At 37.1% G+C, this 16,284-nt stretch overlaps 1 protein-coding gene across 1 annotated transcript in view; it reads right to left on the bottom strand.

Annotated features, from left to right (window-relative positions):
• LOC144636998 (MAM and LDL-receptor class A domain-containing protein 2-like) overlaps positions 1-16,284 on the bottom strand; it is a 37,110-nt gene that overhangs the window by 5,776 nt on the left and 15,050 nt on the right. The window contains exons 18-30 of the mRNA XM_078496178.1: positions 13,481-14,190; positions 12,819-13,054; positions 10,803-10,956; positions 10,073-10,232; positions 8,621-8,814; positions 7,648-7,941; positions 6,274-6,558; positions 5,478-5,634; positions 4,735-4,928; positions 3,732-4,022; positions 2,961-3,156; positions 1,605-2,314; positions 373-608 (exon numbers count right to left, since the gene is read on the bottom strand). Of these exons, the coding sequence (XP_078352304.1) occupies positions 373-608; positions 1,605-2,314; positions 2,961-3,156; positions 3,732-4,022; positions 4,735-4,928; positions 5,478-5,634; positions 6,274-6,558; positions 7,648-7,941; positions 8,621-8,814; positions 10,073-10,232; positions 10,803-10,956; positions 12,819-13,054; positions 13,481-14,190 (3,817 nt within the window). The remainder of the gene's footprint in view (positions 1-372; positions 609-1,604; positions 2,315-2,960; positions 3,157-3,731; positions 4,023-4,734; positions 4,929-5,477; positions 5,635-6,273; positions 6,559-7,647; positions 7,942-8,620; positions 8,815-10,072; positions 10,233-10,802; positions 10,957-12,818; positions 13,055-13,480; positions 14,191-16,284) is intronic.

Below are 16,284 nucleotides of genomic sequence, written 5' to 3'. Positions count from 1 at the left end.
TGTTTTAGACACAATGCATAGATTTCGAAACAGAGACCTTCCTATTAGTAATTAAGTTACTTTGACAGAAGTGAACAGCTATTGCGTTTTGTGCAGAGTCAAGACTACAACATGCGAAATAAACAATGGACTTCAATGTTAAGCTTTCCACTGTGCCATTAAATACCATTCGATAGCTACTGTGCACACTCGGCTTTCGGCAGCGCTATACCGCACTTTTCAGTCGTGTAAAAAAGGACGTTAAACATTAAACGATCCCTGGATTAGCAATTCCCCGATGCGGACCAATAATGAAATCGAATTGATCAATCAAACTAACTTCTTTATTTGCTAAAAAAAGAAATAATAACACCTGATACTCAGTATACTTACAGTTTTGGTCAAGTAAATGTCTATCTCCGCTTTTTGCCAGTAGGGACCATGGTCTCCTGACGTGTTGAATACTACCGCTTTACCACTGAAGACAGTAAGAGTTCCCATCGTGTCACCGTACATGTGATAATAAAACTCAAGGCAAGACAGTGCTCCATTTCCAGATACATTGAGCACAAGCTTTGCGTTATCACCGGCGACTCGGGGATAAGACGTTTCTATGTACATGTAGTATCCTGTTCAGGAAATATGAAAGAAAAAGGGTATTTAATACCCAGAGTATAAGATAATATGATAAACTATAAACAGCCGTATAGGATGTCAAAATATATTTTAACAACTTTAAGCGTATAACATTAGGGAGAGGTGAGTTTAGGCTTTGTCAGTGGTCTTTGTTTGTTGACCATTTATGTATTTCTAATTGGGTCTTTTCATACTTTTAATGGAATGTATCATTCTGACGTTTGCTTGACTTTGAGAGAGTTCTGTCCCCAGAAGAATCACTAAGATTACTTGGGACTGAATTTGTGGTTTTCACGCGTTTATATTTCTGAAAACATACCGAGACACTCATTAGAGCTTTTTATTTTAATACACCAGCCAAAAGAAACCGAAACATTTTTCGTAACTAAGGCATTGTATAATACCCAAATTTGGTTTTAGTTTTATAGTTTTAGCTTAATAATAAACTATTGCCATTGTAGATCTTGTTCTTGTCTAAGCTTTTTAATAGGCCGATTTCACAGGACACGAGCACAAGCATAAATGTATAAGAAGAACGAACTCTCTCATCATTCAGTTCTCACCGACTTCAAATTAGAATAACCCTGTGTACAAGAAGGAAGGATGTCCAGTTTTGTTTTCTTGTGCCTGTTCTTGTGCTTATTCTTAGTGAGGACAGCATAATAATTAGTGTGCCGTTTCTACTTAAGCGCTTATGCTTATGCTTTTGCTTGTGCTTGTGCGTGTGCTTGCATGGCTTACGTTAGGTGAAAATCAACCCTATGTGAACGTTATTGTATTTATAAACTGTCAGCAAATTAATTTATCAAGCTCTTCACATTAGACCTTCAACTGACATTTGGATATGAAAAAACTCATCCATATGCGACTCTCATTTTTGTGATCATGAGATTCTTTATGGATCGTTGCTGTGTACGCCACTAAAATGGACGATTCGACGTTTTTGCACTTGTCTGTTGTCTACATATACATTAATGAAGAAAACGTACCTGATCCAGTAGTGTGATCCGACGACGGTCCCGTATTAGAAGTTGGAGTTGAACCACGGTTACGTGTCCAGTTAAACACACCCGAGTCGGAATGTTGCCAGTCAGGACACAAACCAAGGTCAAAGTCACATGATGTCAAAGCTGGAGTAATAGCAGGGGTTATCCTGTTTATTATCCATGACTTCAAGTTACGAATGTTGGCGTACACCGTATATTTTGTGAAAGGAGATGCGCATGGTATTCCACCCCAACTGGTAGCTCCCTCCAGGTACCATTTGCCGTTAAACTCACAGACAAGCGGCCCACCGCTGTCACCTTTGCAGCCCCCAACTCCACCTTGGTCTTTGCCGACGCAAATCATGGAGTCATCTATTTTGCCAGGATATGATGCGTTACAGCGTTGATTTGAAACAATAGGGATGTCAACCTGCATGAGTTCGTTTGATGGGCTGCCAGGATAAGAAAGCATTCCCCAGCCAGTTATCCAGCAAGGTTTGTTAAGATCATCAACAGGAAGCTGGAAGCTGTTATTTGACAAGCAAGCAAGTCCAACTCCTTTGCCTATTTTAGCAGGTTTCGACAACTGAAGAAGTGCAATATCGTTGCTCCAGCGATTTGGTATGTTGTAATGTTCGTGCTGAATAATTTTCACGACGTCGATAGTCTGCTCTGTCCCAACAGTACCATTAGATCTGTAATGAGCTCCTAGCCTAAAATGCAAATAAGGTTAATGTGTATATATGATCCTATTATTTTTTATGAACAAGTTCAAATGGCGCATTCTAGCGGTACAGTATATTGTATCGCTGTCTGTTGATGCTGGATTTACCTCTATTTAAGGGAACCAAAATATTCCTTATAGTATTTGTTACTCTGAACTTTCTTGCACGAGCTACAGTTTAAATTTCTTTTGAAAAGGAAAACTGTTTAGGTTTCCAAATAAAAAACTTTTTCCCAGTTTATTTAAGGTAGCTTTCTTTGCGCACTGGATTTTTCGTATCTCTAACTTTTGCTATTTCAATAGTTAATTACCTCGTTATCTTTTGAAAAGGAAAAGTGACAAGTTGTTCACAACTAACCACAGCTTATTTTAGATAACTTGCTTTAAACACCGGATTTTTGCTATCTTCAATTGTTGTTGTCAATTACCTCTCAACAATACTGTGGCGCTAAGAGAAATTTACGTGGATATGTGAGTTTGACATATAATGCGTTGGTACTGTTGTGTGTAATGTTTTAATTCGACAACTAGAGTATTTTGTCTTGCGTAACTTAAACAAGTACATGGACTCCCGCATTCGCAGTCTATGCTATAAATACCATTTTTTCGCTTGGAAACGTTTGCCTTCTCCTTACCTTACTGTAACAGATGACGCTTGCTTTCCATATATGCAGTGCGTGGCCGTGACAACCCAAAGTGGATCTATCAATGAGCCTCCACAAAACTGATATCCGTAACTGTTTATCAGCATTGCCTGCCAGGGCCAGCTGTTAACAGGTGCAACTGTACCGCCAACAATTCGCGCAATGCTAGGTCGAGACCCACAAAACACTGAAATAAAACCAAACAAGAAATAAACTGTGCAAACTGTTATTAATTAACCAAATGATCTTTTTAGCTTCCAAAAAGCTTTGTATTCAACAATTATCTGCAAAATCGCGCGGAATATCGCCTAATACTTAACTGAAAGAACTACGGCCGAGGTGGCTAAAATCAGACGATGTTCTGCAAGATTGTGCAGGATAATTGTTTGTTATTTAGCAAAATGTATGCATCTGGATCAGCCTATGTTTGTATAGCCTAGCTACGTTAAAATAATAAAATGTTATGTCCAGCAAAATCAATTCCTCTGTATATATGATTAAAATTATTAATTGCATGGTTGACATCTGATATTAAAAAAAAAACGAAAAGATTTCATAAATAGAATTGAATCTGACTACAAACGGTACCAAAAGACTAGCTCAAGGTGTATTGGAGGAAATAAGTTACTTTTGCTGGCCACTACCAGTAGTCTTTATCAGGTTTATCGGAGTGGTTGTTGGCTTAATAAACAACAGCAACAAATAAATCATCAAACCCAGAAAAAAAAAAAACAACAACAACATCAGCAAAATCTTTCATACATTTTTCCGTTTCAGCGTTCACTTCCAGAGTCTTATAAGGTCGACCTAATTCATCCACTCCAAAGACTTGTACTCTGTAAGTTGTTGACTGTTGCAGTCCATCAATTTCTGTACTTAGTATTTTTCCATCGGTAATTTTATGAGCCAGTGCATTCCCATCTGCTTTGTTTAGAAAGATGATGTAATGAAGGACTTGACGGTTAAGTAGGCTTGTCAGGTTTGTCCACCGAATGAGTATACTTTGGCTCGTGGTGTTGTCTGCTGCCGCTGTCCAGTCAGGAAGCACAGCAGCTGAAAAGGAAAATATAGAGCGATTACCTTAACTCATTTACATATCGTTTAGAGGAAAGGCTACTACCTGTCAGTTATATGGTGGTTGTACCCCGCTTCTCATAATGATTAAGTTTTGTTTTCAACTACTTTAACTTTTAAGTTTGAAAAAAAAAGTGCAGGGTATTTTTTGTTTTAATCTCCTTCCTTGGAATTTATATTCAGAATGTAGAGGGCCGGCAAATATATTAAATACGAAATGACACAGTATGTAGAACGCTTTTCACATATGAACCTACAATAAATGGCCTTGCTTACCATGAGTCTCAATGTTGCCTAGTGGTTAAAACATCCGGTTGTGAGGAAGGACATACGTTCAATTATCATCGACGAAACATAATTTTTTTTGTCTTACCTTCGTGACAACAGAAAATTGCATCTTGCTCGTTTCATTTACCAGGCTTAAAACAACGATATATCTGTACACAAGAAATTTTCGTCTGATCCTAGTAACATGCAGGACGCGTGACGTAAATGAGCCATTAAGATGGCCTAAATCACTACTTGTGAGAACGTTTGACCTGTCTGCGGGACGTCCTGGCTTCAATTCCAGTCAACGACTGAGATTTTGCCTTTGTCTCATACTTGTGGCATTAGCCTAAAGTATTTGAATTATTCTTTCTGCTATGTTATCAAAACAAAACAAAGGCAAATATATATTTTTTCGACGTACCTGCATTAAGTCCATTTTTAAACACCACGAACTGAATTCTGACGTGGCTTTTGAATTTACTTAAGACGACCTTAACTGTGATGTTGTTGGAATTCCCGAATGGAACTTCGACCAAAGATCCATGACTTGGAGACCCGCAGCCCGCCTGGTAAAATTGCAGAGTTCCATTGCCGTCGAAGATCTTGACATACTCTCTACAATAATATGAAAGAATAAAGAATCCACCTCAGATGTTTTATAACGTCCGTACTTTTCATGTCAGTGAAGTTGCTCAAAAAAAAAAATAAGGATTTATTGGTAGACGACTGCGATATATGCATAGTGGTGTGAAATGAAGGAAGTTTAACGGTAAATTTAAAGCTGCAACACTATTACTCCGCCCATTTCTTAACTTGTAATAATTCCCATTTTGTATGCTAATTCTGGGAATGGTACAGGTTAGCGGCTAGGACTACTAAAACTTAACATCACATCAACTACAACTTATTAAATGCAAGCGAACTTAGTCCTAGTCAAGTAAATTTCATCATATTTATATGATAATTTACGTCGTATTAATTAAATTATTATTTTATATAACATCCCGTTACCTTAAGTTACGTCATGTCATGTCATGTAGTTTCATGTCATACCATATCATGTTATGTTATGTCATGTTATGTTATGTCATGTTATTTAATGCTATGTTATGTTACATATTGTATATTTTACTAAATATGTATAGGATATTATATCTTTATTACCTGCAATAACGTAAGTCTAAGTCCTGGATCAGAAAGATGGCAACTGCGTGAGTTTCACCAACATTCCCTATTGTCCAGTAGGAGTATAAGTCATAGAAATAATCTGTGTGTGTAACGTTTATAAAACCAGTCGATTGGTTTACAATGACCTCCATAGCTGAAAAAAAAAATATATTAATTTAATAAACGATGAGACATTTATACAAATAGGATTATTAAGAAGCAAAAACCCCTGCGGTTTCTGGATTTAAATAGACAGTGAATTTACTACTTCTTTTTTAAACGAGATCAAGGGCCACAAGAGGAAACAGTTCCTCCGAGATATGATAGCCCAGGATCTACAGCGCTGGTGGTTTGGGAATAGAGCCGAAACGTCTGTTGTTTTGTTTGGAAATATTACTTTATACAGAAAATAATGCCTTTCAAAATGGTTTCCTATCTCTATTTCTGCAAAATGAATAATCATAACCAACACGCAGTTTCGTCAAAACAATCCAAAGGAAACCCAAAGCAGTTCAACCTCACTTCGGCTCGTCATAACTTAAACTAGATCCTAGTACTACAACTATTCAGCGTCAAATTTGATTTAATTAGAATTGTTCTGGTTTCATTGCACACTAACTTTGTCTTTCATCTACTCAACCAATCTGATGCAAAACCAAAGCCAATCGCCATTTTATTCACTTGCGTTTTTTGGGTTTAGCACCAGTCACGTGTTTTTCCTTTGGGTTATCATTGGACTACTGTATTGCTTAAAGTGAAGTACAATAAAGCTGCTAAATTTAGAGTGACTTACCTGTGGAAATCATTGAGTATGAAAATGGTCCTTCTCCTTTTGACGTAAAAGCCGTTACAAGTATATAGTAGAGTTGTCTTGGTTTCAGTTCCGTTAAAGTAACCCATGTAGCATTAGGGTCAGTAACGTTTACAATGCTAATGTTATATCTTGAATAAGCATAGACAACTCTGTATCCTAACAGTCGTCCATTGACATACTGCTCAGGAAGAGGATTCCAGTGAACTGTGATCTCAGTTGCCCCCACATTTGTGAAAGTGACGTTTGATGGTCCCCTACTAGGAACTGAGGGGAAAAAAAGTATTACGACAAAAAAAAAAACAAACAAACAAACAAAAAACACTCCTTAAGACGCACTAACACGATGGTCAGTTGCTAGGGCTTTTTCTGCTGGAAGATTCTTAATTTTTAAACTCAATTTTTGGCTCACAAAGAAGAAGTTTATATTTGAAATGAAGCAAGATATTAGAACATATTAATTGGAGGATATTTTTCTTTGAATTTTTACAATTATAAAGTATTTTGGCTTTTCTTGAAAGTATGATGACGTACCTGACACCTATTTTTAGTAACAACATTAAAAATTTGTAAAGCAGTGTTCAAAACGTTACAGGCATTTTTGTCACTGAAAAATAAATTAATAGTAAAAACACCATTTCAATCGGATAAAATGGCGTAAAGTTACAGGTAATTCAAGAAATTCAAATTTCCCGCCACATGACCAAATATGGTCAAACTTTAAGGGTAGTTAAACGCGAAAACAATGAATGTATTTGCAACGGAGAATAGACAACACTACATAAAATCAAAATCGTAGTTTTTTTCATTGTGCATATGCAGTGCTATGACCCGTATTTCGTCACGATTACGTCCTTTCAACGTTATCACATATGAGAAATGAAAAAACAAAAAAAATTGATTTTGTGCAGTATTGTCTCTTCTCCGTTGCAAATACAGTCATTGTTTTCGCGTTTAACGTACCCCTAAAGTTTGACCGTATATAGTCATGTGGCGGGAAATTAGAATTTTTTTAATTACCTGTAACTTTAAGCCATTTTATCTGATTGAGATGGGTTTTTCACCAGAAATCATAGAATTCTATGCAGAAAACTAATAGCAATTTTTTGATGCCAAATTTGGACATCATATAAGACGTCACAATAATAGTCACATAGGATGAAATAAACACCAATAAATAGGTAATTTATCAGCCTACTTTCCTGCTAAGGGTCGTTACATTAGATGCATTCTAATTCTGTCTATGGCTTAAAACTCTCAGTTTTGGAAGGTGTGGGAGCAAAAGCCATATCAACCGATCACGTGTAAATGAATAACAACTCAAGGATTGACATAATCAATTTTCTTAGCACATACCTCCTTCTTCCGTCCAGGCTATAACTTCAGCACTCTTGTAAGCTTGCCCACTGCCATTTACACCAACGACGCTCAGTCGATATTCTCTATATGGCGACAGTCCATTAAATCCGACAGAAGAAGTGTTTCCAGACAGGATGTCTTCGTTTAAAATACTACCATTAGTACTTTTAATAAGACCAAAGTAATAAAGAACTGGCTGATGCAGGATTGATGTGAGGTTTGGCCAGTTGATGACGATACTTGATTGTGTGATGTTATCAATAGACACATTCCAGTTAGCCACCGGCAGAGCTAACAAAAAAAAAAAAAAAATTTTTTTCATAGTTGTTATTCAATAATGTGCTATCAGGTTAGTGAATAATCTGTAGGTTGTGTTGATTCCCAGAATTAACTGTAGTCTTTTAGCAAATGAGAAGACAGTCAGTGATAATAATAAATTATATAATCTATTATTTCAACATAACGAAAACATAACGAAGACAATGTCATTTTCAGGTATAAAAGGGCTCGAAACAATCGTTTTAAACATAGCTTTTTCCCTCTATGTCAATTTTTTAGTAGCTTCAGTAGATTTTAATAGTTGTATCATTTTTTACATAATTTATCTCTTTGTAAATTTGTACGCAATTCAGTTTCAGACTGTTATGTAGAATTATCAAATAAACTATCTATCTATTTAATATTCGCTAGAAGGTAAAATATTTAAAAAACATTTTCAAGGCAAAAAGTCAAGGAATTAAAAGTGTATTAAAACCAAACCTGTGGATGACTTTTAGTCGAAAAAAGTTGGTTTTAATACACTTTTAACTTTAATAATATTAATTATTTAGTCGAGTTTATATTCGCAAATACGACAATTTTCAGACTAGTATTTCATATCATTTAACATCATTGGATCGCATGTAGTATTATCTTCCGTGTCGCCTTCGCCAATCATTTGAAATACAACAAACGTTAACATGCATCTCACCTGACTGAAGACCCTTTGTTACAATTCCGTACCGAAGCTTGAACCGACTCCAGCGGTATGTTAAATTGATTTCGACTGTGACATTATTCCCGTTTCCATACTTGACTTCCCAGAAAGTTTTCCAAGGAGAGGACAAATAGCCATTCTTATAAAAAACTATTGAACCATTACCATCAATGATCTTGATGTATTCGCTGTGGTAATAAAACAACAGTTACAATAAATAATGATTTCTCTATAACTACAAACCAACCATCAAACGATCAGTGAAATAATCAACCAGCTATCAGTACAATGGTCCCATGCATTTACAAAATCAAGTAATCAGTCAAACAACCACGAAACATGCAAACAATTAATAAAAATAGGAATCAAGCAGTCAAGAAATCAATCAAGTCACCAATCAGTAAATCACCCAAAGCCAAACCATCAATTACCCATGACTTAATTTAGCCGATCGTTAAGTGACGTCTCATGTTAATCTATGCAGAAGTGCATATCAATCCATCACTTGCAACAGATATGAGTAATCAAGACTGACTTAGGTGGCTTTTTTGACCCCTTTGCTTCTAGTGTCTCAAAGGCACTAGTGTAAAATTTGAATCGCAAAAGCGATCACAGTTGCATCGTTTCCCAAATTCCAGCCAGAACTGCGTTTGATAGTCTTTTGTTGCGTTTAAGAACTTCCGGAGATACGATTCGATATGGTTATTACCAATATTTTCCCAATATTTGACCAGAGACGTATGTAAGCATGTTAGAAAAATGTGTAGCCAGTTTTAGTGGAACGGACTGCATTTTTTATATAGACATTCGTCTTGCATTTGAGAACTTCCTGAGAGACGACTAAAAATGAGAATTGCTCTAACTTTTCCATTTTTTTAAACGTACATCAGCATATTAAAAATGTGCTTTTTACTAGATATTGACTAAAAAACCAGATTTGGAATTGCTTTCGTTCTGCGAAAAGTAACATAATATTAATGATATTAATTGAGATTTACTACCAAGGAGAATAAATGATTTTATGCAGCCTGTCAATTAATTGTCCCGGGTGGTGTCACATCCTGGACTTTAATACGTTTACATTTAGGCATCTGACCATGTGGTAACAGACCTCTTTCATGACAGCTTCGGTACAGTGCAAGCATTTTCCCACCCAATCACCCCTCTCATCTTGAGTTCTTTCGCGTTACTACATTGTAAGATAATTAGGTCAAGTAAGGCGTCTTTGCCCTCACCTCTGGTGTGAAAAGGATCTCATTTTTAGATGTGTGTAATTTCATATTACCTTATCAAGTGGTCACTTAACTGAGTTTCCAAATTATGGCCAATAATTGTCTAAATTCAGTTTTATTCCCAGCAAACCGAGTTCAGTCTTGACAATGCACATTGTAAAATGCATTCCTCAAAAAGCGGGCATTAAGCATAAACAATAATTATGTCACTCACGAATAGTAGATGAGGTACAAATCCTGTAAAGAAACGAGAAGAACTGCTTGGTCTATGCCTGCCTTGCCAATTGCCCAGTTGCATCGCAGGGGAGAACTAGAGTAGCCTCTGGGACCAACTTGCAGCTCACCAAAGGACTGATTTAAATATCCTCCACAACCTTACAAGTGAAATAGAAGAATAGAAAGTGAACATTAATGCACCGTTCTGGTACTCATTTGATGAAAAACAGCCTAGCTAACCGGATTTAAATTGTAAATGCATTTTAAAATCTATAGCAGATTGTTATCTCCACGTTTATTTGATACTCATCTACAACCCTATCCTGCTGTATTCTTGATCGCCTCTTCTCCCTCTCTTATATATTTTTTCACAACAACAATAAAATGTCTTTCTTTGTATGGCCATTAAATATTTAAGCATTGGAAAAGCATAAGGTAAAAATGCTGTACGAACAAATATAAGAGAAGAAAAGAAGATAAGCACACGACAAACAGTAAAAAAAAATAAGCCTTTGACAATAATGTTTATCGCATATCAAAACAGATCGATATGTACTGCACTAACTGCATGATAAAATAGAGATTGACAGCAGTTTCAACCAAGACGGCAACAACCTTCATCAGAAGATCAAAAAAAGTATGAAGAAAAGCAACAAAACGGGCGAATAGAAAGTTTACCTGGAGAGATGGTGAAGGGGTAAATGATCAGAGAGAAAAGAAAACAATACCTGGTGACGGCCTGGAACTCGGAGTGGTATTCACCGGTGTGGGTGTTGTGGGAGGCGCAACAGTCTGACCAACGCAACGTCCACTCCTAATCGAGACATCATCTATCGCTAAGTCACCCGTGAAAGAAGATCCTACTAATCCTTCAAATGTAACCTGGAAAATACATTAAAAGAGTTCGGACAGTGGAAGTTAGTTTTCAGTTCATGCTTGGCTATAACAAAGATAAAAAATAAAGAAACACTTATGGATACGTATAAGATGAGATAAGAGCGAATTAAGAGGCATAGAAGAATATTTTATTTTGTTCTTTGTCAGTTTGCAGTTAAATGTTTCAGTTTTAAAATTGAATGGAATAGTGAAATTATGGCGTTTTTTTTTTTCAAATAAAATGATTCCAATATCGAATTGCGTTTGTTTTACTGTTTTTTTTTTTTTTTTTTTTTTTTTTTTGGCTTAAGTGCGCTTGTTGTTGCTGTTAAGTAATGATGTTTCCGATCTGATAAACACATAAACTGAACCATCCTCGGAGACCCAGGGGCAGTTAGTGGGGCGAGGGAAACGCGAAAATGCCGGTAAAAATAGCACGAAACTACGGGGAAAAAATCGGCATATAAAAGCTGGAGCGACTGAAAAGTGCCCCTGGGAAAAGAAACTTACCAGACCAGTTCAAAAAGCCTTCTAAATACTGCCTCCTGATTGGGCAGAAAAATCTTTTGTATTCCCTTTATTATTCTGCCCAATCGGCTACCAGCCTGACTACAGTCCTTTTGGTGTGTTTTCATACGAAGTATGTACACAAAACCAGTTCGCTCACCATATCTGCCTTGCTTCTTCGCCAAGAATTTGCTCGGGAAGGAAAAGTTTCGGCTAGTGTCTCCCCAACTCGGATGTGTAATGTCGGGGAAGTTTTGCCTTCGGGAATTATGACCGTCATTTGAGTGCTAAAATTGGTGCTGCGCGCTCTGCACGCGTAGCTAATCGGCCGCTGCGGTCACATCTAGATTTCTAACTATAGTTAAGACAGCGTAACTATAGTTAGCTATTTCGTTAATGTGACCGTTTCTCTGTTCACCCGCATTTTAACGTTTCCTTCGCCCCAATAACTGCCCCTGGGTCTCCGAGGATGAAACTGAACTGGGTCATTACTTGTTACGTTGTAAAACAATTGTAAAGCCAAAAAAAGTTATTTTTTTTTTTGCGCGTACGACTTTTTTCTCGGTCTTTACAAGGAAACAGTCAACGAGTCCGAGTGCATTGTAAAGATGTATTTATACGCAGGATTATTTTGCTAATACGAGAGAAGCGCTTCTCGTACTTTTGGGGATTTCTTACATTATTTTTATATAACTCAACAATTCACAAGGGGAAACCTTTCAATTTCTTTTAAAACATGCTAAGGCAGGCGATAAGGCAGGCGCGGTTGGTAGGCTTTTGTACATTATGCTAGCATTTTTTCGAGCATTTTAGCGAGGCAAAAGCATTGAGCATCATTCGAGCATTTTAATGGCATTTTCCCGGAAAATTAATTTTTTTCCGAGAAAATAAAAAAAATAATTATTTTTTTTATAGAAAGGGAAGACTAGAACTCAAAATTCAACAACAAATAACTTTCAAGAGATAGTCAACTACTTTCTGTACTTAGCCTCGTAGATGATTTCGAGGATAATGTTTTTTTGGCTGTATTTATGAACATGGATACGTTGTTGTTGTTACTTGCAACACTTGTACGTTTTTGTAAGTGTAAACAGTTAACACCATGTTAAAAACTTTGAAATAATTAAAAACCGTTTGTATAATGAGCATTATCCGAGCATTTTAGTGACCTTTTTGGGGGAGACCAAGCATTTTAGTGGGAAAAATGGAGCATTAAGGTGGAGCATTTTAGTGGGGAAACAAAAGCATAATGTACAAAAGCCTAGACGTTGGGTGCGTTGGTTATAATGAACTAAATCTGATCAAACCGAATTCTTGAATTGCACATCTTTTAAAGCGATGCTTGGTACTTATATACTTACAGTTTTATTCAAATAAATGTTTATCTTCGCTTTTCGCCAGCGGCTACCATGGTTTCCTGACGTGTTGAATACTACTGCATTCCCACTGAAGACAGTAAGAGTTCCCATCGTATCACCATACATGTGGTAATAGAACTCAAGACAAGACTTTTCTCCATTTCCCGATACAGAGAGCTCAAGCTTTGCGTTGTCACCGTCGACTCGGGGATTAGACGTTTCTATGTACATGTAGTATCCTATCCAGGAGAAGAAAAGGTAAGGGGTATTTAATTACTGGATAATAAGATAATCTGCGGAACGGTAAACCCTCCGTATAACATTTATTATTAAAAGGCACATCTTGAAAAAACAGGTTTTTTAGTTGGATATTTTTTGGGCCTCTTCCTATTTTTAATAGAAAACTATACTCACCTTTCTTTCATTTTGAAAGTAGTTGCCCGCTAATGCTTATGCTTGTACTTGGAAATACAAGCAAACAACAACCTGATGTGAGCGACTTTTGATCAATAAATAAATCAATGTCTCTACTATAAAACTCTCTCAACTTCGTAATTTAAATACTCTTTACAGATCTTCTTTGTGTACGTCACAAGAACGGATTATTGGACGTTTTTGTCCTTGTTTGTTGTCTAAAGATACGTTGCGGGATGAAGAAAACTCACCTGATCCGGTAGTGTGATCCGACGACGGTCCCGTAGAACCAGAGGGAGTTGAACCACGGTTACGTGTCCAGTTAAACACATCTGAGGTGGACTGTTGCCAGTCAGAACACAAACCAAGGTCAAAGTCACATGATGTCATAGCTGGAGTAGTAGCAGAAGTAATTTTGTTTATTATCCATGACTTCAAGTAACGAATATTGGCGTATACAGTATATTTTGAGGGGGACGCACAAGGCATTCCCGCCCAACTAGCAGCTCCCTCTAGATACCATTTACCGCCGAACTCGCAAACAAGCGGCCCTCCGCTGTCACCATGGCAGCCTCCAATTCCGCCTTGGTCTTTGCCAACGCAAATCATGGTGTCATCTATTCGGCCAGGATACGATTCAGTGCAGCGTTGCTTTGAAACAAGAGGAATATCAACCTGCATGAGCTCATTTGGAGTGACACCATAATAGGAAAGTGTTCCCCAGCCAGTTATCCAGCACGTTTTGTTGTTAAGGTCATCAAAGGGAAGCTGGAAGCTATTATTTGACAAGCAAACAAGCCCAACTCCTTTGCCTATTTTAGCAGGTTTGGATAACTGAAGGAGTGTGATATCGTTGCTCCAGCCATTTGGGATGTTGTAATGTTCGTGCTGGATAATTTTCACGACGTCGAAGTCCTGTTCTGTCCCAACAGTACCATTAGATCTGTAATGAGCTCCCAACCTAATATGCAAATAGGTTTAATTTGTAAATATGCTCCTATTTGGTTTATTTAGCGGTACACTATATTGCATCGCTCTCTGCTGATTCTGGATGTAGCTGCAACTAAAGGAACCAATAAGTTCTTTAGCGTAATTAGGACTCTGAACTACTTTGTTACACGACCTAGAATTTAAATAGTAGTTATCTTTTGAAAAGTAAACCTGTTAAGTCTTCCACAACAAACCTTAATTTTTTACAGTTCTTATTATAGGCCACATGCTTTACACACTGGATTTTTGGTGTCTGTAACATTTGTTATCTTCAATAGTTCACAACTACCTCTAGACCTATTTACTGGTTACGTGATGTTTGACATGCAATGAGTTGGTATTGATGTGAGTGATGTTTTAAGTCGACATATATTCTGAACATTTTGTTTTTACTTGCGTACCCTTTATCCTTAAAAATAATATATAGACTTCCCGCACCTGGGATAAACCTCGGACGTACAAGCAAATTCATACCCACACCATGTGTACAAGAGGGTGAATGGAATCCCTCCCCGGAGTTTTTGTTCTTTTATGGCACAGCAAAATTATTTTGGACTGAGTAGAAAACTCGTCGCATACTCTACAAGATGACATGACTTGTGTCGTCATTAGAGCCACCATCTCATCATGGATTTCACCATTTTGATGCAAAATAAAACCAGAACGCTTATGGAATGTAAAATTAAAGACATCGTTCAATTCTGTTTCAAAAAACCGGAAATAAAGAAAAAATGATGAAAATGACGAGTTTTGGCCAGACCAGCTTGTAACAAGAACTGCAAGCAGTTTATAATCGTGCGGGTAATGCTTGACCTCCTGACCTCTTTCAGTGCTTTGGCTTAAAGACACGGCACCGCACAGTAAAATATTTAGAAAAGCAGTCACTTGAGAAACACACAAGTCGTGTTTGCGTTAGTCACGTAGTGAACGTGACATGAATTTCCTTTACCACGTGATCTTTTTCTTTTTAAAACCACATGCCTAGCCGGAAAAATGCCTGCTTACGCATGCAAATATTTATTTTGTTCCGAATGTTCAATAAAATAACCCAAACCAGTTCATTTAAAAGAAAGCCAAATCACGCCAAAATAAAGAGTAGACTAAGGCCATCCCATTGTATTTCTCCGTTTAGCGGATGAGGTGTATCCCGTGCTTTGACACATTCTTGCTGAGCTTGCAACTTACATTTCGATAACGTTTCGATTCTCAAAATACCGTAAACTCAAAACAAAAATTGGGATATCCAGAAAATAAGTCGTTGTTTTGCAATATTTAACACGTTCTGGCTAAATTGTACGACTTATACTCGCTCCGAGCCAAACGCTTGAGTAACACAACAATAAGTATTTCACACAAACAGAGCGCAGAGTATTCAAACAGAAAATAGGTGAATGATTATTTATAGCTACAAGCGAGAGATCGCGTGACATGGGTCTGACGTAGTGGTAGTTTTAAATAGCTTGGACATGTCCAAGCGGTCTTTGTTTTCTCTATGTGATTATATTCAGCCCTCTCTTCTAGTAAAATATGGAATGAAACAAAATTATACATTTCAGAGAGCAGAGTGTTCATGTTAAACGCGAGTGATCGGCTGATCGCTACGGTTTTGAAATCTGTCATGACCTAATGGTTCTTTATTTAGCTTGCACCACTTGGACATGTCAAACTGCGTTGTTTTGCAGTATTCAGTACAGTCCGGGTACGTAATACGGCGTTTTGTTTTCACTCTGAGTCAAACGCTTCAATAAAACAGTTCTTCCTCATAAAATTTCTTTAAAGTGGAGTCTGGCTGAAAAAAGTGCACTGCAGTGACGCTTGCAGTTTCCGGCGAAGACAAAATTGCGTGAATGACGTAGTATTTACTACGAAAATAGCTTTCACAATTTGAATATTTAGTACTCGCTCTGAGACAAACGTAAGAATCTCCAAAAAGATGTTTCAGATTGATTTTTTTTTTTTTCAAGATAAGACCAAGAAATGTTTCGAAAAGTATTTGAATTTCGAAAGTTTTGAAGCCGTAAAAATTGTGCGTGTCTGAGCCGTGGAATTTATTAATTGGTATTGC

This window comes from Oculina patagonica, chromosome 13 (assembly GCF_052425735.1).
Source record: "Oculina patagonica isolate OP01 chromosome 13, crgOcupat, whole genome shotgun sequence".
Lineage (NCBI taxonomy): Eukaryota > Metazoa > Cnidaria > Anthozoa > Scleractinia > Oculinidae > Oculina > Oculina patagonica.
Note: the sequence above shows the minus strand (reverse complement) of the source record. Positions and strands in the feature narration are given on the sequence as shown.